The sequence below is a fragment of the Pseudonaja textilis genome, unplaced genomic scaffold (assembly GCF_049901715.1).
Source record: "Pseudonaja textilis isolate UNSWEBS1 unplaced genomic scaffold, rPseTex1.2 PTEXSCF22, whole genome shotgun sequence".
In the NCBI taxonomy this organism is placed as follows: Eukaryota; Metazoa; Chordata; class Lepidosauria; order Squamata; family Elapidae; genus Pseudonaja; species Pseudonaja textilis.
This window is the reverse complement of record NW_028262865.1, coordinates 821,597-845,053: the sequence shown is the minus strand read 5'-3', so window position 1 is coordinate 845,053 and position 23,457 is coordinate 821,597. Positions and strand designations below refer to the sequence as shown.

The 23,457-nt window shown below is 48.8% G+C and overlaps 4 protein-coding genes and 1 pseudogene across 7 annotated transcripts in view; 4 read left to right on the top strand and 1 right to left on the bottom strand.

Annotated features, from left to right (window-relative positions):
* LOC148123726 (GTPase IMAP family member 9-like) overlaps window positions 1-1,565 on the top strand; it is a 317,013-nt gene extending 315,448 nt beyond the window's left edge. For all 3 annotated transcript variants that reach the window (XM_087918965.1, XM_087918964.1, XM_087918966.1), the window contains one exon: window positions 506-1,565. In XM_087918965.1, coding sequence (XP_087775091.1) covers window positions 506-1,167 — 662 coding nt within the window. In that variant the 3' untranslated portion in view covers window positions 1,168-1,565. The remainder of the gene's footprint in view (window positions 1-505) is intronic.
* Window positions 1-4,489, top strand: part of LOC148123725 (GTPase IMAP family member 7-like) — a 35,403-nt gene extending 30,914 nt beyond the window's left edge. The window contains exon 2 of the transcript XR_015740569.1: window positions 4,320-4,489. The gene's annotated coding sequence lies outside the window, so the exon portion shown is untranslated. The remainder of the gene's footprint in view (window positions 1-4,319) is intronic.
* The window catches only part of LOC148123724 (GTPase IMAP family member 5-like), a 373,254-nt pseudogene extending 360,187 nt beyond the window's left edge, over window positions 1-13,067 (bottom strand). Inside the window, exons 1-3 of the transcript XR_015740566.1 lie at window positions 12,878-13,067; window positions 12,464-12,491; window positions 10,569-11,644 (exon numbers count right to left, since the gene is read on the bottom strand). The product of XR_015740566.1 is annotated as a GTPase IMAP family member 5-like (transcript). The remainder of the gene's footprint in view (window positions 1-10,568; window positions 11,645-12,463; window positions 12,492-12,877) is intronic.
* LOC113454669 (NAD(P)(+)--arginine ADP-ribosyltransferase 2-like) overlaps window positions 1-13,722 on the top strand; it is a 282,768-nt gene extending 269,046 nt beyond the window's left edge. Inside the window, exon 5 of the transcript XR_015740565.1 lies at window positions 13,647-13,722. The gene's annotated coding sequence lies outside the window, so the exon portion shown is untranslated. The remainder of the gene's footprint in view (window positions 1-13,646) is intronic.
* The window catches only part of LOC113454141 (GTPase IMAP family member 8-like), a 169,970-nt gene that overhangs the window by 144,147 nt on the left and 2,366 nt on the right, over window positions 1-23,457 (top strand). The window contains 2 exon segments of the mRNA XM_087918995.1: window positions 16,977-17,019; window positions 22,420-23,022. Coding sequence (XP_087775121.1) covers window positions 16,983-17,019; window positions 22,420-23,022 — 640 coding nt within the window. The 5' untranslated portion in view covers window positions 16,977-16,982.

Genomic DNA, 23,457 nt, shown 5'->3' with positions numbered 1-23,457 from the left:
AGATAGATAGATAGATAGATAGATAGTTGGGTAGATAGGTAGATAGATAGATAGATAGATAGATAGATAGATAGATAGATAGATAGATAGATAGATAGATAGATAGATAGATAGATAGATAGATGGGTAGATAGGTAGGTAGGTATGTAGGTAGGTAGGTAGATAGATAGATAGATAGATAGATAGATAGATAGATAGATAGATAGATGGATAGACAGATGGATAGATAGATAGATGGATAGATCCAGTGGCAGGAAAATCAGGAGATTTAGGCAGCTCAAAGGAGGATCAAGACTGATTGCAACCTGAAGCTCCCTACAAGAATCGGACCTACTAATGGTCGGGGGAAATGAGCGGGAGATAAGAAAGGCCGTCAAGGGGGCTGGATTGAGGTCACTCGTGAGCACACAGGGATTCTGAACTGATGGCGCCTTTGACCCCGGTCATCTCAAGTGCTCCTGACCGGTCCCCCCTCCTTCTCTCTCTTTCCGCTTTGGGTTTGTAGGGCCCGAACGGTGGATCGTCCTGGTGGGCAAACCCGGCAACGGGAAAAGTGCGGTGGGCAACACCATCCTGGGGAGCCTGGTCTTCGAATCCAAGATGTCGTTCGGCTCTGTCACCCAGACTTGCCAACGGGAGGAGGCCATGGTGAACGGCCGGAAAGTGGTGGTGTTGGACACGCCAGGCTTCCTCGACACGGCTCATCTCGAGAGGGAAACCTCGGCCGAAGTGAGCAAGTGTATCGAGTTTTGCACGCTGGGCCCCCATGTCATCCTGCAGGTGATCCGCCCAGTCCGCTTCACCAAGGAGGAGGAGGAGGTGGCGCGCTTGATCAAGGAGATCTTCAGCTTGAAGGCCAAGGATTACATGATCATCCTCTTCACCCGCAAGGAGGACCTGGAGGGCAAAACCCTGGAGAAGTTCATCACCGAAGGTAACGTGCGCCTGAAGGAGCAGGTGTACCGCTGCAGCAACCGCTTCCTGGCCTTTAACCACAAGGCCGAAGGCGCGGAGCGCGAAGCTCAGGTGAGCCAGCTGATGGCCATGATTGACGCGCTGGTGGAGAAGAACCTCGCCGCCCCGTGCTACATGGAGGAGATGATGAAGGCTGACAAGGAGCACTTGGCCAAAAACCGGGACTTCTCCTGGCTGTGTCCTTTGCTTTGAGGAGGACGGCGGCAAAACGCTCGGGGCCCAGTTTCCAGGCACCGCGACGGCAACTCCATAGATCGTCTTTGACTCGGCTCGGCCCGCTTCAGCTTTCTGCTTCCCCCTCCGGAACTTCCCCAGGAGAGTTTCCTGGCGTCGTTTCCCTGAGCTGATTCCATCTCCCGAGAAGCTGGTTTCTCCATGGGGTTGAAAGGGGTCCCTCCTTCCTCCCTTCCTTTCCTCGTTGCTTCATTCCTCCTTCCTTTCTTCTTTCCTCCCTCTTTTCCTTCCTTCCACCTTTCCTTCCTTCTCCCTCCCTCCCTCCCCATCTCCTTCTTTCCTTCTCCCTTCCTCCCTCCTTCCTTATTGCTGTCCCTCCTTCTTTCCTCCCTCCCTCCCCATCTCCTTCCTTCCTCCATTATTTTCTCTCTCCTTCTCTCCTCCCCTCTCCCCATCTCCTCATTTTCCTTCCTCCCTCCCTTCCTTCCCACCCCACCTCCTCCCTTCCTCCCTCTTCCCCTCCCTCTGATTCCCCTTCATTCCTCTTTCCTCCCTCCCCGTCTTCCTTTCTCTCCTTCCTTCTTTCCGCCCTCCCTCTCTCCTTTCCTCCCTCTCTCCCCATCTCCTCCCTTTCCTTCCTCCCTCCCTTCCTTCCCTCCCCATCTCCTTCCTTCCTCAAAAAAAAAAAAAGCCGACAATCAGCTGCGGTGGGGAAAGCTGCGCAACGGCGTTCGGCAAAGCACGCCCACCAAGCCACGCCCACCGAACCATTTGAATCCCACCACCGGACGGGGACACAGGTCCGCAGGTGTGTGAGAGAGCAGCAATCAAGACTGTGTCGAAATGGGCAACAACCTCACCAAGGACAAAAGAGGAGCTTGGAGGTCGGCAAAGAAAGGACGGCTCGAATTCGGCAGGGAGCCTGCAGGCAGTTCTTCAGGCCATGTTCGAGCCATTTTCCGGGTTGTTTTTGACCTGATAAAAGGCTCAAAATGGGCCCCCTGCTCCAGGAGGAGCCCTGACAGAATCATACAGCTGGAAAGCACCCAGGAGAAAGAAAGAAAATGAAAGAAAGAAACTAGAAAGAAAGAGAAAAGGAAGAAAAAGGGAGAAAGAAAGAAAGAAAGAAAGAAAGAAGAAAGAAAGAAAGAAAGAAAGAAAGAAAGAAAGAAAGAAAGAAAGAAAGAAAGAAAGAAAGAAAGAAGGAAGGAAGGAAGGAAGGAAGGAGGGAAAGAAATAAAAACTAGAAAGATAAAAGGAAGAATAAAGGAGAAAGAAAGAGGAAGAAAGAAAGAAAGAAAGAAAGAAAGAGAAAGAACCAAAGACAGAAAGAAAGAAAGAAAGAAAGAAAGAAAGAAAGAAAGAAAGAAAGAAAGAAAGAAAGAAAGAGAAAAAAAGGGGAGTAAAAAGGAAGGATGGAATGAAAGAAAGAAATTAGAAAGAAATTAAAAGGAAGAAAAAAAGGAAGGGATCTGGGTGGTCATCTAGCCCAACCCCCTGCTCCAGCAGGAGCCCCTGACAGAATCATACAGTTGGAAGGGACCTTGGAGGTCATCTAGCCCAACCTCGTTCAAGCTGCAGACCTTGATTGAAGCATATAATGACAGCTGGAAGGGACCTGGGAGGTCATGTAGTCCAGCCCTCTGCTCTTCCCCTCCCCAATGGCAGGAAGGACGGTGGGGGAAATTCTCAGCCGCATTTCAACAGCCAAAGGAAGCAAAAAGTCTTGCTTGGCTGCCTAGAAATCACATGAGTGGAAAGAAAAGGAGAGAGGAAAAGAGCCCCCACTCACCCACCTTACACACACACACACACAAAAACATACCAGGAGCCCAGCAACAGGAAACAGGCGGGTTTCCTCCGTCTCTTCTTCAAAGCCCAACGGCCGCTTCCATCCCCCCACCCCAAGCCTCTCTCGCAAAAGCCAGAGGTCATCTAGCCCGACCCCCCTGCTCCAGCAGGAGACATAAGAGACTCCTAAGAGTTGGGAAGGCACCTAGGAGGTCATCCAGCCCAACCCTCTGCCCCAGCAGAATTACTGAATCAGATTTGGGAGGGACCTCAGAGGTCTTCTAGTCCAACCCCACTGCTCAAGGCGGAGACCCTTAACAGAAGAACTGTTGGAAGGGAACCTCAGAAGTCAACTAATCCACCCTCCTCCCCTTGCTCAAAGTGGAGACCTTAACAGAAGCACAGCATGGGAAGGGTCCTCGGAGGTCCTCTAGTCCAACCTCCCCCCTTCTCAAGCAGGAGACTCAACACCATGCCGGACAAAGGGCTCTCCAATCTCTGCTTTAAAAACCCTCTGAGATCCCTTCCCCTCTGTGATTGTACTTAGGAGAACGGTGGAAATTTTCGCCTTCTCTCCGCGCTGGGACGCCCATGCCGTTGACCAATTTTATTCCTTCTCTTCCTTTCAGCTCCGGAGCTGCGGATCGTCATGGTGGGCAAACCGGCAATGGGAAAAGTGCGACCGGAAACACCATTTTGGGATGGACGCCTTCCCGTCCCGGGCGGCCTCGACTTCCATCACGGCCAAGTGCAGAATGGCCACGCGGAGCTTGCTGGACGGGGAGGCGCCTGGCTGTCATCGACACGCCGGCTTTTTCGATGCACCCAGCAGTCGGAGCAGGCGACCTGCGCCAAGATCAAACGGTGCGTGGAGGTGTGTGTGCCGGGACCCACGCCATTGTCCAAGTCATCCACCTGGCCCATTTCAGCGGGGAAGAGTTGAGGTCACCCGGCTCATCAAAGACATCTTCAGCCTCAAAGCGAAGGCGACATGATCGTCTTGTTCACCCGCAAAGAAGACCTGAGGACGCTCTTCACGACCTGCTGTCCTCCAACGATAATGAAGCCCCTGCAGTCGCAAATTAAGAGTTGTGGAACCGTGCCTGGCTTTTAACAACCGGTGGTCGGGTCGGAACGCCGGCTCAGGCGGACGAGCTGATCCGGATGGTGGACGAGCTCGCGGAAGAACGAGCCGATGCCGCACTACACCAAAGACATGCTGGAGGCGGACTAAAAGAGCTGGCCGTAGGGCCATGTTCCCTCCTGTGATACGGAGCGTCGTCCTCCCGATCGTCTGCGGGAGTGGAATTGTTGATTGATTGATTGATTGTTGTTTAGGAGGGGGCTGTATTTTGTTTGGGGAGTTGTTCTGTCTGGAGTGTGTAGCGGAAGGAACGGGCCTGCGCAGGTGCATGACGCTCCACTCGGACAGGTGAGAACTCGCGTGTGAAGGTCCACTCCCGTGAGCGGAGACCGTTGTTAGGAATGATAGTCCCCTAACAGTTGGTTTGGCAATATATAAACCGGGATAATTACTTAATACTAAATTTGGATGCAATATATATATATATATATATATATATATATATATATATATATATATATATATATTTGTTTTCTGAGGTTCTCATGGTATTTATATGTAGATCTTTGGTTGTTCGGTTTTCTCCGCGTAAGATTTGAAGTATCTAGGCAACGTTTCGATGAAGTCTCATTCATCATCTTCAGGCTTCTGTCTCCAGCTCTGTGCTTCTCAGAGTAATGGAGATTGCAGCTGCTTCCTCCTTTTAACTGCCAGTGGGGTGGAACTTGATTGGGTGGGGGCTTGGCTGTGTTCTGATTGGGTGGGGTGTGTTCTCATTGGTAGGGGTTTGGCTGTGTTCTGATTGGTTGGGGGTTAGCCGTGTTCTGATTGGTTGGAGGCGTGTTCTGTTCAGGAGGGGGCTTGGTTGTGCTCAGGTTAGTTTTAGTTGCTGGGGATTTGAGCTGGAGAGTTGTGATCTTGCTGTTTGGCTTCTAGTTCGTGGTCCTGCTGCATCTTCATAGTGGGTGTTGGTTTGCTTCATGTATGGCTCAGAGGGTTTGAAGTGGGTAGTGATGCAGCTGCAGTGCAGCTTCTGGTCCATGGTCGTTTCTCATTTTCTGAATGGGTGGGAGTCTGTTTTCTACATGGAAGTGTGGTGGTGGCATCTTGTGTGGCTCTCATGGGTGTGGGTCCAGTGTCCTTCTTCATGTTAGGTACTCGTCTGTTCATGAGGGCGGGTTTCCAAATGGCTGGAAGGCGGGAGGTGTCATCTCGTTTGTTCATGCTGTGTGGGCGTTTTTCTATCTCTATGGCTTCTCTGATTATTCTGCTGTTGAAGTGTTCGGTTTTGGCGATAGTTCTGGTATTTTTAAAATCAATTTCATGTCCTGTGGCTTTGAGGTGTTGGACCAGGGAAGAGGTCGTTTCTTCTTTTTGATTGAGTTCTTATGTTCTTCAATGCGTGCGCTTATTCTTCTGTTAGTTTGTCCAATGTATGTGTTAGGGCAGGCTGTGCAGGGATTTCGTATACTCCTTGGTTTTCTAATTGATTTTGTCTTTGGGGTTTCTTAGGATGGTGGATATTTTTTTGTTTGTGCAGAATGCTGTTTTGATGTTGTGTTTTTGGAGGATCTTGCTAATTTTGTCTGTAGTGCCTTTTATATATGGGAGGAGGGCTTTTCCGTTTTCTTGTTCTCTGTCTTGGATTTTGGTTGGGGCTTCTTTTTGGATTAGGTGGGTAATCTTCTTTCTTTGGAATCCATTGGCTGTGAGTACGTTGGTGAGAGTGTGTAGTTCGGTTTTTGGTGTTGTTCATCGGCTAAGCATTTTGTTCTGGAGATGAGTGTCTTGGCTACGGAATTGATCTGTGCTGGGTGGTGGTGTGAGAGTGCATGTAGATAGCGGTTAGTATGTGTTTTCTTCTGGTAGATGGTGTGTCCTAGGGAGCCATCGGATCTTTTGTATACCAAGACATCTAGGAAGGGAAGTTGATTGTTGGCTTCTGTTTCCATGGTGAATTGTATTTTGGGGTGTAGACTGTTGAGGTATGTGAGGAAGTTGTTCAGTTTTTCTTTCCCGTGTGGCCAGATTATGAAGGTGTCATCTACGTATCTGAGCCAGAGTTTGGGTTTGTGGTCGTATTTTTCTAGAGCTTGTGTTTCAAAGTGTTCCATGTAGAGGTTTGCGATGACAGGTGAGAGGGGTGATCCCATAGGTGCTCCTTCTATTTGTTTGTATTTTTGTCCATTGTAGGTGAAGTAAGTATTGGATAGGCAGTGGTTGGTTAGATCTAGGATGTGCTTGGGGGGGTTGTATTTGTTTTGGATGGCTGTCAAGGCTTCTTTTATTGGCACTTGGGTGAAGAGGATGTGACATCGAAGCTTACTAGTAGGTCGCTAGGTTGTAAGTTTTGTTTCTTTATGATCTCGATGAACTGGAATGAGTTTCTTACGTGTGAGTTGATGGATTCTGCATAGGGTTGTAGTTGTTTGGCAAGAAATTTGGCCAGGTTTTGTAGAGGTGAGCCTATGGAGCTGACTATTGGTCTGAGTGGGGTTCCTTCTTTGTGTATTTTGGGGAGACCATAAAGCTTGGGGCATCTGGATGATTTTTCTCTGGGTATGATTCCTTGCTGGATTTCTTCACTGATGGGGGAGGCTTTTTTATTTTGGATTTGGTAGTTTTTCTAGGTAGGTGGTGGGGTCTGTCTTTAGGGGTTTGTATGTGGGGTCTTGGAGTAGGTTGGTTAGCTTGGTTTGGTAGTCAGATGTGTTCATTACCACTGTCGCATTGCCCTTGTCTGCTGGTAGGATTATTATGCTGGTGTCTTCTTTCAGGTTAAGTAGTGCAGTTTGTTCTTCTTTGGATAAGTTGCTTTTGGGTGGTTTGCTAGTGCAGAGGATGTTGGTGATTTCGAGTCTGATTTTGTTAGCATCATCAGGGTTGGTTTTGGTCAGGCTGGTTTCAACTCCACATATGATGGTTTCTGTGGGGATGTGTTTGGGAGCGACAGCAAAGTTGAATCCTTTGAGAGGATCTTGGTTTCAGCTTCAGTGAGGATCTTGTCTGAGATGTTGTGCACTGTTTGTTTCATGTGTGGCTGTGGGGGGAAGAGTTGGTTTCTGGCATTGTTGTAGTTTCCTGAGTTTGTTGGTCTGTGTGTCTGTCTTGAGGATGGTCTGTGTTTCGGCTCTCCAGACAGCGAGTTGTTTGGATTTGTCCCAAAGTAGAGGGTGAATCTTGTTGCTGAGTTTGAGGTGGAGTGTGAGGAGATCTTTGTTGATTTGGTCTAGGAGAAACCTTTTTGTGTGAAGTTCATTTCTAATTAGGGCCAGTTCTGTTCTTTTAAGGATGCGTTTGGTGGCTGCTCTGTTGGTGTGGAATTTCAATTGGAAGCTTGTGGGAATTAAATTTTGATCTCGGCAGTTGCATAGGAATGCAAGGTCACATAAAATGGAGGCTCTTTGGACTTCAAGTTTTTCATAAGTCCTGGTCAGATGGTGGGTTTCCTCCCGTAGAGGTGCAATATTTGTTTTCTGAGGTTCTCGCGGTATTTATATGTAGATCTTTGGTTGTTCGGGTTTTCTCCCGCGTAAGATTTGAAGTATCTAGGCAACGTTTCGATGAAGTCTCATTCATCATCTTCAGGCTTCTGTCTCCAGCTCTGTGCTTCTCAGAGTAATGGAGATTGCAGCTGCTTCCTCCTTTTAACTGCCAGTGGGGGTGGAACTTGATTGGGTGGGGGCTTGGCTGTGTTCTGATTGGGTGGGGTGTGTTCTCATTGGTAGGGGGTTTGGCTGTGTTCTGATTGGTTGGGGGTTAGCCGTGTTCTGATTGGTTGGAGGCGTGTTCTGTTCAGGAGGGGGCTTGGTTGTGCTCAGGTTAGTTTTAGTTGCTGGGGATTTGAGCTGGAGAGTTGTGATCTTGCTGTTTGGCTTCTAGTTCAGAACACAGCCAAACCCCTACCAATGAGAACACACCCCCACCCAATCAGAACACAGCCAAGCCCCCACCCAATCAAGTTCCACCCCCACTGGCAGTTAAAAGGAGGAAGCAGCTGCAATCTCCATTACTCTGAGAAGCACAGAGCTGGAGACAGAAGCCTGAAGATGATGAATGAGACTTCATCAAACGCTGCCTAGATACTTCAAATCTTACGCGAGAAAACCCAACAACTAAAGATCTACATATATATATATATATATATATATATATAATTACTAAATAAATCAATAAATTTTACTATGCTTTGGAGCTGTCAGAGTTTGGTTGTTTTCTTATCAACCTTTCATGACCAAACTAGGTCATGGCATCAGACCAGAGGATTGGCCTTCCAGCTATTTCCCGCGTCGGACTTGCTTTCTGCTCTGCACGCGCACGCGGAAGCTTGGCTCATATTTGCCCCCTACAAAATCCACCCGCGATGCACGATGACGTCGTCCCCGTCTGCACAATCCTCCAATCCCGCCGCAAAGCACAGGTGCGGTGGGGGGGAAGGATGAGAATCCTGCTTCTTCATCCTTGACGGTACTTTCCGTGTCTTCGTTGCGGTCGAAAGACACAGAAAAAAAGGGGGGGCTGATATCTTCCCTCCCGTGGACGGTGCCGAATGCCCACGATTGGAGCATTTTGGATCCATTTTCTTTACATGCGACCGATTTTTGTCAAAGAAACCTTGTTATGCCCCCTTTCCCCCCAATCTTCGAATGCGATATTCAGTCCGACGTTTTTTAGCCCGGGCCTAACATGAGTCCTTTAACAATTTCCCTCATCAAAGTCAAAATAGACTCGTCTCCTGTGTTCCTCCTCTCAACTCTCCTTTTGTGGGAAATGGACTCGAGCCGCTGGACGAGTAAAATGGACGCTAGCCCCGAACCCCGCCGCTCTGTGGATTAGTGCCAAGAGACTGCCGACTCATGGCCTCAGCGTCATCGATGCTGCGATTGGTTGCTGCCAGGGTAAAGGGGGCGTTTCCCTTTTTTTCCCGCTCTTTTTTTTCTTCTCTTGTCTTCTGTCCTTGCTGAGGGATTTTTTTTTACCTCAGGATGCGTCCCAGGGGGACCTGAGGAACTGGCCTCATTTCTCTCCGGAGGACGAATGAGGAGAAGAAGCTTTGAAAAGGCTACACGTTTGTGTTAGCTAGCGTCTCTTTTCTTTCTTTCTTTCTGAGGAAGAGCTTCTGAAGGCCAAAAACAACGCACGGCAATACCGGAAGGGATGAAATGGGCCTAGTTTTCGGCCTGCGAAGTCTACAGAAGCCTGAGGAAGGGCTTCTGAAGGCCAAAAACTAGGCCCAGAAATACTGGAAGGGACGAAACAGGCCTAGTTTTCGGCCTGCGAAGCCTACAGAAGCCTTCCTCGAGGCTCTGGGAGGCCGAAATCGCCCTCAAACTGGCCGAAAATCAGCTGTGAGGTACAGGGCGGACAAGCATGCCCACGATATTTTTATGGCACAGGAGCCCAAAAAAGGTTAGCCATCACCAGAATATGCGTTGACGTGAGGAAAGCATTTCACAGAGTAGACCCCCGCCGACTTCTTGGGAAGAAGCCAGAAAGAAAAACTGGGAGAGATAGTACCACCGACCAGATGGATTTGCAACTGCCTGACAAACCGGACTCAACGGGTCATCTAGTCCAACCCCGGCCTCAAGAAGGAGACCCGTACGGAAATCAGACAATGAAAGGGTTGGAAGACACCTTGGAGGTCCTCTAGTCCAACCCCTCCTCAAGCAGGAGACCCGTACGGAAATCATCGAATGAAAGCGTGGGAAAGGACCTTGGAGGTCCTCTAGTCCAACCCCTCCTCAAAGCAGGAGACCAATATGGAAAAGCGTCGAATGAAAGCATGGGAGAGGGACCTCGGAGGTCCTCTAGACAACCGAGCATCATATTAAGTTTTGTTGCGGCTCCCGCCGCACCAACGACTCATGTTTACGGGATCGCCCACTAGGACTGTCCATCCCTCGGGGATTGTTTGCAGCCAGGCTTTTGCCCCTGAGGTACTGCGTACCTTCTGGTTTTCCCCGCCTAGGTGTAAACCCTTCCTTTGTCTCTGCCTTAATTTTCGTTTTCGTTCGATAGTTTAAATCACACACACATAAGTCAGCAATAAATCTATGTAATTATAGTCTATGTTTTATTTAATTTAATTTACTAGATCTCCATTTCCTGGCTATTTCTTGATGTCAAACAGGTTAATAGTGTTAATGTGACTTTTTTTTTCCCTCTTTTGAACTAATGGCCTCTAGACCCAAATCACTTAGTTATCCCTGTGAATTAGTCTTACCAATATTATGAATAGTATCAATTATTAATTATTATTCATTATTCACAATGATAAATGAGTTATTAATTAGACAAGGATGAATTGTATGTGTATGTGTATATATATATATATATATATATATGTATGTGTGTATATATATATATATATGTGTGTGTGTGTGTCTGTGTGTGTCTGTGTGTGTGTATGTATATATGTATATATATACACACTTTTATATTTATATATAAATATAACACACACATACACATATATATACACATCTATCTATCTATATCTATCTATCTATACATATACATATACATACATACATACATATACATATATATATGTAGGTCTAGGTATGTTCAGGTCTTTTCCCGTCTAAGATTCAGAGTATCTTGGTGATGTTTCGCGAGGTCCCCTCGCCATCCTCAGGCTGAAGTCCTTCCGTTTGGTGTGTTTGGATTTTAAGGGACAGTTTGTGTTGACCTTGTTTTGGACTGAGTCAAAAGCTCTTCCTGGGAAAGCTTTTTTTTTTTCTCCTCCAGCCTGAAGGTTGAGTTGGAGATAATAAAGGGATTCTTCTGGCTTCTCTGACTGGGGTGGCCTTGGTGCCACGCCCCTTTCTGGGTCATCGCAAGCAGCATTTAAGATAGTTGGACTATAATATATACGGTGACGACGAAACAGAGAGTGATGATTGCCATGACGATAATATTTTCTCTCAACCACCCAAATTTTTCGGCCATTTTGCGAGTGTTGCGGTTCTCCGCCACGAAAACCTGGACGATGGCGTCCCTCAGGTTGGGCTCCCAATACAGCCGGTTGACGTAGTACCGCCCACCGTTCGATGACGGTTCTCCTCACTATCGCCATCAGCTCGGAGACCTGCCTTGCCGCTCGTTGCCCACCGCCCTGTTGTTGAAACCACAGAAAGCGGTGCCCGCACCGGCGGATCAGTTCCTGCAGGTTCCGGTTGTCAGTGTTGCGGACGTACTCCTGCAGGGGGTCCCTCCCAGATCCTCCACGCAGGTGAAGAGGACGACGGTGTGCCGGTCGGTTTTGGGCCCAAAGATATCCCAGACGCATTTGGTGGCAACGGCGTCTTCGGCGGTGAAGCGTCCCACCTGGGTGACCAAGATCAGGGCGTGGGGGCCGGGCTGGGAGAAGTCGGCGCAAGCCAGGATCTCCGTCGCCACGATCTCTGTGTAGTCATCAGTGTCGAACAGGCGGGGTGTCGACCACATAGACCGCCATGCCCTGCCAGCTTCCCTGCCCCCTCTGGCACCTTAGGGTGGTGGTCTTGGCTGACACGACGGACTCAAACTCCTTCCGTCCGAGGATGGTGTTGCCCGTGGCGCTTTTCCCACCGCCCGACTTTCCGACCAGGATGAGACGGAGTTCGGCATCGTCCCCTGGGAGTTGGAAGAGACAGGGAGACAGCGTTAGGGCGGAGTGTAGTTACACCACTGGAGTGGAATTCAGGGCATGGATTCAGTGGTTGACAGAGAGAGTGGAGGTGGGGATGGAGAGAGCGAGGGAGAGAGAGAGAGAGAGAAAGAAAGAGAGAGAGAAAGAGAGAGAGAGAGGTGGAGAGAGACGGAGGTAGAGAGAGAGAGAGAAACAGAGAAAGAGAGAGAGAGAGAGATGGAGATAGATAGATTGATAGAGAGAGAGAAATGATAGAGGATAGGAAGGATAGAGAGATGGATAGAAAAAGAAAAAGAAAGAAAGAAAGAAAGAAAGAAAGAAAGAAAGAAAGAAAGAAAGAAAGAAAGAAAGAAAGAAAGAAAGAAAGAAAGAAAGAAATGATAGATAATGGGGAGAGAGAGAGAAAAGAGATAAATGATAGATGATAGAGGTAGATAAATGATAGACAGATGGAGATAAATAGAGAGATAGAAAGAAAGAAATGATAGAGGATAGGAAGGTAGATAAATGATAGAATTGGAGATAGATAGATTGATAGAGAAAGAGAGATAAATGATAGATGATAGGTAGGTAGATAAATGATAGAGAGATGGAGATAAATAGAGAGAGAGAGAGAGAGAGAGAGACAGACAGACAGACAGACAGAGAGACAGACAGACCAAGTGACTGAATCGGCCTCTGTCTTGCCCCCCCAGGACACGGCCACCGTTGTAAGTCCAAGTCAGTTGCCGAGCCCCGAGGTTGGAGGCGGGGACCCCCAGGGTTGGTCCTCCGGGGTGGGGGTGTTGGGGAGGGTCTCTTACCTGCCCAGCCTCCCCGCTCCGCGTCGGCCTGAAAGAGGGGAAGTGGGGGATGGGAATTAGGAGCGATCCTCTGCTTGGGAAGGAGGAAGGGGGCAGCAAAGGGAAGGGAGGTGTATTTCCCCCTGGGGGAAGGGTGCGGGGAGGAGGGAAGGAGGAAGGAAGAGGAAAGAAGGAAGGAGGGAGAGAGGAAGGGAGAAAGAAAAAGAAAACCAGGAAGGACAGAAGGAAGGAAGGTGGGAGGAAAGCAAGAAAGAAAGGAGGGAGGAAAATAGGTCAGGGAGGAAGGGAGGAAGGAGGGTGGGAGGAAAGAGGGAAGGGGGCAGGAAGGAGAGGAAAACGAGGGAGGAAGGGAGGAAGGAGAGGGAGGGCCGGGACCCCCTTGGAGACCAACCCCCTTCTTCTCCCCATACCTACCTGGCGAGAGTCAGCCAAGGACTGGTAGGCCATTTCGATCTCCTTCCTTCCTTCCTTTTTTCCTTCCTTCCCTCCTTCCTTCCTCTCTTCTTCTCTTCTCTTCTCTTCTCTTCTCTTCTCTTCTGTGGAAAAATAAAACAACACATCAATCTCCTTACAGAGTCACAGAGACGGGAGGGAACCCTCGGAGGTCATCTAGTCCAACCCCTTCTTTCTCAAGGCCCTAGACCTCCTACCACCCTCGTCTTTTTGGGGGTGGTGAGGTTAGGAAAATGAGGGAGGTTTGGGGGTTTTTTGGGGGAGGGAGGGGGTCGTCTCTGTTGGATTATTCCATTAGGCTGGCTGGGGGGGAGGGAGGGTCCCCAGTGCCAATGGACAAGTAAGGCAGGTGAGCCCCCTCCCCTTGCAGAGCCAGGGGGTGAGGGCGGGCCCAAGGACCCTCAGAGGTCATCTAGTCTAACCCGTTTTCCCAAGGCAGGAGACTCCCACCCCACCGTATCTACGTCCCTAAAAGACCCGGGGGAGTTAGACTCCAGGGAGGGAGGGGGGGTCGCTCTCTCCTTGAAGATCCCGGGGGAGGGGCTAGCCTCTTAGCCCCTCCCCAGGAATCCTCCTCCTCCCCCAAGTCCTGGGATCTACATCCCTCTTCTAGCGAGGGGGAGGGGGAGGGCCCGGAATGGGGAGGGGGCTGGGCTAAATCCTCCAGACCCCCTATCTCTGTCCCCAAAGACCCCGAAGAAAGGAAGGTAGAAGAAGGAAAGAAAGGAAGGTAGAAGATAGATAGATAGATAGATAGATAGATAGATAGATAGATAGATAGATAGATAGACGGACTGAAAGAAAGAAAGAAAGAAAGAAAGAAAGAAAGAAAGAAAGAAAGAAAGAAAGAAAGAAAGAAAGAAAGAAAGAAAGAAAGAAAGAAAGAAAGAAAGAAAGAGGAAGGGGTAGAAGAAATTTCCGCCGATCGGCTCCTTTCCTCCCCTCCACGACCTCTCCCTCCATCTCCCCCTCCCCAGGCCGGCTGAGACCCCCTCCCCCCCCCCCTCACCGGAGTCTCCCTCGGGCCCAAAGACGGAGCGACGAAGCTTCTCGGGGCTGCGATGTCCGTAAAAGTCCCGACGGGAAACGCCCCCGCCTGCTCGCCCTGCCCTTCCCCCTCCCTCCCCCACCAGTCGGAGGAGGGCGGAGGAGTTCTCCGAGGAGCGGGGAGGAAAAATGTGGGAAGGTCCGACTATTTGACCTCCAAGGTCCCTTCCCACTCTTTTATTCCCCCAGGGTGTCCGCTTCGAGCAGTGGGTCGGACTAGATGACCTCCGAGCTCCCTTCCCAATTATGATTCTTTCAGGGTCTCCTGTTCGGGCAGCGGGTCGGACTAGATGACCTCCCAGACCCCTTCCGACTCTTTAATTCTCTTTAAGGGTCTCCCGCTGTTGAGTACAGGGTTAGACTAGAAGACCTTCCTGGATCCCATCCAGCTTTCTCACTCTGTAACGGTCTCTTGTTTGAAGAGGGGTCGGACTAGATGATCTCCAAAGGTCCCTTCCCACTCTTCTTCTGTCAGGCTCTCCTGCTCGGGCAGGGGGTCAGACTATTAGACCTCTGAGATCACCTCCAATTATTCTTGTCAGAGCAAAGGGGGGTCAGACTACATGACCTCGGGCGGCCGGGCGGAGGGCGAGGCTCCCTGGCAGGAAAAGAAGAGGAAAGAAAACGGGGGGAATGGCGCTTTCCCTCCAGTCACGTGATTTCCCGCTTTCGTTTTAGCCGTCCCCCTCTCCCCCCGCCCTCGCCGCTTCCAGTTTGCGCAGGCGAGAGAGGCCAGGCTGGAAGAAGTGGCTGGCGGAGTAGTAAGCTTGCGCTTTTACTCCTGGGAGTAGCTGGGAAAAGGGGACCAAGCCGGACGGGTTTGACGCCCTCTGGCCATCCAACCCAAACCCGGAGCTTTGTTCGTTTGGAAGCCGTTACGGGAAGGGAAGACGGTGTTTAGCACGGGGGGAGGGTTGTACTAGATGACCTCTGAGGTCCCCTTGCGACTCTCTTGTCCTTCCTTCGCTTCTTTTTCTGATCTTGGCCTCCCTTGGCTCCCTTTCCTCCGAAGGAAACCCAGGCAGGGAGCGGGATGACAGAAGAAGAGTTGGAAGGGGGCCCTCGGAGGTCGTCTAGTCCAACCCCCTCCTCCAGCAGGAGACCCCGACAGCATCGCCCGGTTGGAAGAGACGGAGGCGGAAGGGGGCCTTGGAGGTCCTCTAGTCCGACAATCCCCTCCACGGCCGCCCAAGCCTCTTTTGGGTCGGGATTCTGACCCACCTCGTGTTTGGGGAGGGGTCTCCCCGGAAGTGGGAGGGAGGGGAGGGAGGGAGAGAAAGAGAGAAAGAAAGAGTGTGAGGAGAGAAAGAGTGAGTGAGAGAGAGGGAGAGAAAGGGAGAAAGGGGAGAGAAAAGTGCAATGGAGAGAAAGAGAAAGTATGAGGGAGAGAAAGAGAGAGGAAGAGTGTGAGGGAGAGAGCAGGGGAGAGAACGAGGAGGAGAGAAAGGGAGTGAGAAAGAGTGTGAGGAGAGAGAAAGAGGAAGGAAGAGAAAGAGAGAAAGGGACAGTGTGAGGGAGAGAAGGAGATGAAGAGAGTGAGGGAGAGAGTGAGAAAGAGTGTGAGGGAGGGAGAGAGAGGAAGAGAAAGAGAAAGTAGCCAAATGGGGGGAGGAGCTGGGATGCTGGGAGTCTCCTCCTCCTCCCCCTTTGGGCGCTCCCAACTTCAGTTCTGCGTGGCGATCGGGGCGGGAGAGACGGAGGAGCGACTGGCGGAGCTCTGGTGAGCCCTTAAGAGAAGCAGCGGGGGTCGCGGAGAGTCCTCCCCCTCCCATCCCGGAAGGAGTAACTCAGGTTGCTCTCTCTCTCCCTCCTTCCTAAGTCCCCCTCCCGCAGGCAAAAGGGGGGAGGAGGAGTAGGAGGAGCGGGGGTGGGGGCTCCTCTAACGGGACTGCCCAGCCCTCCCCCTCCCCAAATTCCCTCCCTCCCTTCCCATGGGGCGCTGGGGCGGGAAGAAGAAGGGGGAGGGGCTGCAAAGTGTCTCCAAAGTGGGAGGGAGGGAGGGGGCTTCACTTCCGCCCTCAACGATCCCCTCCCCCATTGTCCGGACAAAAGCCCCCTATTCCTGGCCTCAAGAGGGGAGGAGAGGGGAGTTTGGGCAGTCCGAAAGGGAATTGGGGGTGGGGAGGGCAGAGGGGTGGGTGTGCGGGGCGGGGCTAGCTGACCTCCAGGGACCCTTTCCAACTCTGTGACGCTCTGATTCTGCCAGGGGTCTATAGGATGGCTTGAGCGGTGGGAGGGGGAGGGGCTGGGCGGGGGGAGTTGGGCTAGATGACCTCCAGGGTCCCTTTGGACTGGGGGGTCTGTAGAATGGGCTGGGGAGGAGGAGACTTTCCCTTTTTGGGTTCTTCGCTTTGCCCTCCCTTTTTCTTTCCTTCCTTCCCTCCCTCCCTCCTTCCTTCTTCCTTTCCTTCTTCCCTCCTTTCCCTTCCTTTCCTTTCCTCCTTTTCTTTCCTTTCCTTTCCTCTCCCTCTTTCCTCCTTTCCTTCTTTCCTCCTCTCCTTCGCTGTTTTCCGTTCCTTCTTTCTTCCTTTCTTTCTTTCCTCTCCTTCTTTCCTCCTTTCCCTCCTTTTCTTTCCTGCTTTCCGTTCCTTCTTTCCTCCTTTCCTTTCCTTTCCTTCTTTCCTTTCCTTTCCTTTCTTTTCCTTTCTTTTCCTTTCCTTCTTTCCTCCTCTGGGTGCTAGCAGGAGACTCTATGGTGGTGGTGGTGGGAACCGGCCTTCTGGACAGCCGAAGTGGGGGGAAGGATGCCATGCTAGGAAGAGACTCTATGGTGTGTGTGCAGGAGATACCAGCCTTCTGGACGGCAGAAGGGGAAAAAAAAAAGGACGCCAGGCTAGGAGGAGACTCTATGGTGGAGGACCTGGACTTCTAGTCAGCTCCAGAATGGAATGGGGAAGGGGGCGGGGCTCCGGTTAGGACCTGTGTGGCTCTCGGGGTATCTAAGATGGCCGACCGTTCCAGACAAAATGGCTGCCCTGCCTCCTCTCTGACCTGCTCCTTGCTTCCCTTTCAGGGGCCCATGGAGGACCAGCGAGGGGCCAAAGCCAAGGAAGACGGTGAGGGGCACCACAGGGGGACGCTTGGCCTCGGGGGAGTGGCTGTTGAAGCAGGGCATGGAACGGGTGGTGACCTTGGAGGTCATCTAGTCTAGCCCCCTGCATGAGCACGAGACACACACACCCTAGTGAATCCTAGAAAGGAACCTCAGAGGCCTTCTAGCCCGACCCCCTGTCCCCTGGCTCGAGCGGGAGACTCTTGACAGGGGGACAGAATGAGAATGGGGGACCTCGGAGGTCATCTAGCCCAGCCTCCTACCCAAAGCAGAAGACCCAATACTATTTCACACCAAGTGCCTCTCCGGTCTCTTCTAAAAAGAGATGGGAGAGCCACAAATTCTAGTGGCAAGCTGTTCCACTGGTTAATTCTCCTCACTATCTATCTATCTATCTATCTATCTATCTATCTGTGGTAATATATTCATCATATTCTGCAAGTTCTTGTACAGCTTTGTATAGATCTGGGGGTATCACAAACGCTCCTCATGGGGGCAGTAGTGCTTTTATGATGGGTGATTTGATCCTGTTGGGGTCTGCAAAGCTCAGAGACCAGGAATATCGGTCAGAGTTCACAGTACCTAGCCGAGCCATTCCCATGAGACCTTTGGTGCCTGGATATTCTCACGGGAACTTTATCATCTTTGCTGAGGCCTGGCTGAGATAATGCTGCTGAGGTAATTGTTTTGATTTTGTACTTGCATTTTCTTAATAAATACTGCTACCCGAGTGCTCTCGGGGCTGGCAATTGCTCAGACGTTTCCCTGCGTCTCCCATTTTTCAATTGTCAGACCACCACAAGTGGTGACCCCGACGTGATAGTTTGGAAGGCTATACGTTTCGGCGTGATAGCTTGAAAGCTATACGTTTCCCGCATCCTATACTCATCGTCGCGGACGTCGACTGGGCCCTCATCTTCTTCGCTGGACGGAGATAGATTCTTTTCGTGAGTATGGGGGGAGGTCTCTCGAAAGCTCAGACAAAGCATCTCAGGGAAATGAGAGAGATCACTGGGAATAGTTTTAAGTTTGGAGTTCATAGTAGAGGACATGAAGTAGGAAAGAAAGAAATTGAGGACTTATTACAGTATGTTTGGAAACATATTCCGTGTTATCCAGAGGGAGGTAGTATTAAAGTAGAGTGCTGGAGAAAGATAGGGAAATTTTTGCACGAGGAGCCTCGTGCCCCTTCTTCAATTTTGTTAACCTGGAGGGTGGTTATGGATGCATTAGCTACGCATGAACAACCGCTCCTAGCACCCCGAAGAAGGTTTGCCGCCTTACCATGCGGTGCGTATATTGCCACCGACAGCACCTCTAGATAAATCCAGAGGACTGTCAGACACTGAAAATACTTTGTCAGAAGAGAAGAGTTTGCCTTTAAGAGTTCAAGTAGATGCAGTTACTGCAGCTATTCAAGAAGCAACAGATAGAGGGGAATTATCAGGAGATGATTTGGTAGATTTTGGAGTGGAGATTCAACTTAATCCAGTAGAAATTGGTGTGGATGTTGCTTTAAATCCGCAGAGAGTGTGGAAGCCTTTACCTCTCAAGATTTTAAAGGAAGTTAAGCAAGCAGCAAAAGAGTATGGTGTTAGATCGCCATACACTCAGGCATTGTTAGAAGCAGTTGGCTATGGAAATAAAATGATTCCGGCTGACTGGAGAGCTTTATTTAATATGATTCTAACTCCAACTCAATATTTGGTGTTAGATCAGAAGTGGAGACAGCTGGCAGTTCAAAGGGGAACAGCAAATGTTACTCCAGATCAGCTTTATGGAGCTGGTAATTTTACAACAGTGGAACTACAGCGAGATGGAATGCCGGAGGAGGGATTCATTCTTCTCCCACAGTTAATTTTCCAAGCCGCACGGGCTCTCCCTGACGGCGAAGGTGGTGAGAAGACCTTTACTAACATCAAACAAGGAAACAATGAACCCTATGAAAATTTCATTAGCAGATTGAAAGTGGCTATTGAAAGGCAAATTGACAATCAATTTGCCCGAAACGAATTGCTTTTGAAGTTAGCGGTAGAACAGGCAAATGCAGATTGTAAAAAGATGGGGAGTCAGACTTTTAACATGGAGACTTTAGCTCTGGCTCTCCAGGCAGGAAATGCTAAAAAAGAAACTTGTTTCAATTGTGGGAAGCCTGGACATTTTAAAGCGCAATGTCGGGCTCCTGGGGGGGGGTCAAAGTCAGCAAAATGAGAGATCAATGGGACAGGGCGTGACCTAACTCAGTATATCAGATGCTCCTAAAGTTTTTACTGATGGAGAAACATTTTTTTTGTTTGTTTGGTGCTTGTGTTTGGAAAGATAAATCTGGAATTTGGCATACAAAAGTGACATCAGAGCAGAAGTCTGCCCAGCAGGCAGAACTTGCTGTTGTAGTTTTGGCTTTTCAAAATTTTCAAAATCAGGATTTTAATCTAATAGTGGATTCTTTGTATGTATATAATTTGTTACCCTTTGTAGCAGGTTCTTATTTGTCTCCTGGAATATCACCTAATATTCTACGTTTGCTTTTGTTGTTGCAAGGATGTTTGGAGCAGCGTGTGAATGTGTGTTTTGTTGCCCATATCCGTAGCCATAGTAAATTGCCTGGAATTTTATCACAAGGCAATGCCAAAGCTGACAGTGCTGTAACTTCAGTTCTCACTGTCCAGCCATGGGACAGCCATAGTTATTTTCATCAAAATGCTAAAGCGTTGGCACATCAATTTAAGCTTACTGCTGCAGAAGCTGCTGCCATAATTCAACAATGTCCAACTTGTTCAAAGCAAGGCACGGCTATTCCTATGGGAGTCAACCCCAGGGGTTGAAACCCTCAATGATTTGGCAAATGGATGTTACTCAATATCCATCATTTGCACCTTGGAAGTATATACATGTGACTGTGGATACTTATTCAGGATTTCTAATGGCTACTCCTCAAAGAGGTGAAGCGGTTAAACATGTCATCAATCATTGCATTAAGACATTTTCAGTTGCTGGTACGCCTCAAACTTTAAAAACAGACAATGGTGCGGCTTATCGGAGCACAGTCTTTGATCAGTTTTGTAAACAGTGGTCCGTGGAACATAAATTTGGAATTCCATACAATTCCACAGGACAAGCTATTGTGGAGCGTTATAATGGCACGCTGAAGAACATGTTAGCTAAATTAAATAAAAAGGAGGGAAGCTCCTGGGGCTTCCGGCAATTCAAGATCATTTAAATCTTGCTTTGTATACTTTAAATTTTTAAATTTGTCTGGTAACCCCCTGCGGCGCGGCCAGCAGGCATTTTTCTTCCCTTCTACAGATGCAGTGAGGCCTCGAGTGTTGGTGCGATTCCTTCCGGATCCGGCATGGCTTCCCGCTGAGCTGATTACGTGGGGACGTGGTTATGCAGCAGTAGAACATCTTGGTCAAATTCGTTGGGTTCCTGGTCGATGTATTCGGCCTGATCATTCACAAGCGCCTTCGCAGGTGCCACTGAAGGAGGTTTCGGAGGAGCAGGATGGCGTTCCTGTGGTTCCTGATTCCGTTCCTGAGGTTCCTGATTCTCAGGATGGCGTTTCCGTGGTTCCTGATTCTCTTGATGCCGGCAATCCAGGCGTGGCGCTGTGAAAGCTGGGAAAAGATGACTGCTTATCTGAGATTATCAACTTGTATGCAGCAGGTTCCTTTGGGGAATCGGACTAAATTAATCTGCAAACAGCGGCATCTTTTGATTTTTCCAGCATATTGGTCCTGGCATAAGGGTCAAGACATTCTTTACTCGGGACCTGATAAGGATATTATATCTTCAGCCTGTGCTACAACTCTGATTCTGTTTAATGTTTCTGTTTCAGACTATGGACAATATTGGTGTCAATTGGAGTTGCCTAAGTTACTTTACACAACTTCTCTTTCCATTCGTCTTATGCCTCCACGGACTCTAATACGGAGGCGGAGAGCTGCTATTATCTCAGAAACTAGAGACCTTGGTGATAATTTATGGAAGGAAAATTCCTACATCAAGGACGTTCGGATTGCAGCAAAGAGTTTAAATGTAACTAATTGTTGGCTTTGTATGCATCTACCCACCTTTTGGAATAGCTATGAACTATAGAGATATTCATATTTTAAATAATTTTACTGTTGCTATGTTTTATGATACTGTTAAGAATATTAAGATGTTAAATGAAGAAGTGTCTGAAATTCGCCAAGTTACTTTACAAAATCGTTATGCTTTAGATATAATGTTAGCTGCTAAAGGAGGAGTTTGTGCTTTAATTCATTCATATTGTTGTGTTTTTATACATAATTATGAGCCTAACATTACAAGAACTGTTCATGATATGGAAGACCGCATAGCTGAACACGAAGCAGGAAAAGATGGCTTCAATAAGTCATTTTGGGCTTTGCTATGGGATTGGCTTCCTGACAGCTCATGGTTACGTTTATTGTTTCAATTAGTTGTAATAATTGTTATTATACTTATTATGTTATGTTGCTGTATTCAATGTATTCCTAATCTATTTCAAATGTGTGCCTCAGCTTTAAGTGTACGAAAACCAAGTTGCGAGGGAACTGTGTATTATGCCACTAAAACACCCCCTATCTTTGAATAAATAAAAAAGGAGGGAATGTGGTAATATATTCATCATATTCTGCAAGTTCTTGTACAGCTTTGTATAGATCTGGGGTATCACAAACGCTCCTCATGGGGGCAGTAGTGCTTTTATGATGGGTGATTTGATCCTGTTGTGATCTGCAAGCTCAGAGACCAGGAATGTGCGTGGGGGTTCACAGTACCCAGCCGAGCCATTCCCATGAGACCTTTGGTGCCTGGATATTCTCACGGGAACTTTATCATCTTTGCTGAGGCCTGGCTGAGATAATGCTGCTGAGGTAATTGTTTTGATTTTGTACTTGCATTTTCTTAATAAATACTGCTACCCGAGTGCTCTCGGGGCTGGCAATTGCTCAGACGTTTCCCTGCGTCTCCCATTTTTCAATTGTCAGACCACCACACTATCTATCCATCCATCCATCCATCCATCTATTTATATATCTATCTACATCTAGCATCTATCTTTGTCTATCATCAAACTATCATCAATATCATCTATCCACCTACATCTATCTATCTATCATCTCTATATCTATCTTATATCTATCTTCATCTATCTACTTATCTATCTATCCATCTATCTATCTATTTACTTACTTATCTCTATCCATCTCTATCTTTATACATCTGTCTGTCTATCTATCTGTCTGTCTGTCTATCTATCTATCTATCTATCTATCTATCTATCTATCTATCTATCATCTCTCTCTCTCCACCCGTTGAATCCATGCCCTCAGTTCCATTCCAGCGGTGTAACTACACTCTGCCCTAACGCCGTCTCTCTGTCTTTTCAAACTCCCAGGAGACGATGCCAAACTCCGGCTCATCCTGGTCGGAAAGTCTGGCGGCGGGAAGAGTGCGACGGGCAACACCATCCTCGGCCGACCGGCGTTCGAGTCCCTGTTGGCGGCCAAGACCACCACGGTCGAGTGTCAAAGGGCGCAGGGAACCTGGAAGGGGAAGACGATTTCCGTCCTCGACACGCCCGCTCTGTTCGACACCGAAAAGACGGAGACCTCCCTGGAAAAGCAGCTCGAAAGCTGCCGTCAGATGTGCCGCACCGGTCTCCACGCCTTCATTTTGGTCACCCAGGTGGGACGCTTCACCGCTGAAGACGTGGCCGCCGCCAAGCAGGTCTGGAAACTCTTCAGGGACAAGTCCGCCTCCCGAACTATCATTCTGTTCACCTGCAAGGAGGACCTGGGAGTGGACGACCTGGAGACGTACGTCGGCGAGGCCAAGAACAAATACCTGTGTAAGCTGATGGAGAAGTGCAACCGTCGCTTGTGCGGATTCAACAACAAGGCCGAGGGAGGCGAGCGGGAGGAGCAGGTCGACAAGCTGATGAGGATGGTGGTGGAGATCACCAAGGAGAATCAAGGGGAGCCGTATGTCATCCCGGAAGGTCCCGAGAAATCAAACCAGCATTTATCTATCTTTATCTCTATCTATCTCTATCAATCTCTATCTCCATCTATTTATCTATCTATGTCTATCTATATATCTATCCATCCATCCATTCATCCATCCACCTATCTCTTTATCTCTAAATCTCTCTCTCATCTCTATCCATCTCTGTGTATCTAGCTAACATATCTATCTCTATCCATCTATCTATCTTTCTATCTATCTCTATCAATCTCTGTCTCCATCGATCTATCTATGTCTGTCTGTCTCTATGTATCTATGTATTATCTTTATCTCTATCCATCTCTATTTATATCTGTCCGTCCGTCCATCCATCCATTCATCTCTTTATCTCTATCTCTAATCTCTATCCATCTATTTATCTGTCTATCTAGCTAACATTGTATCTATGTATCTCTCTCCATCTATCTTT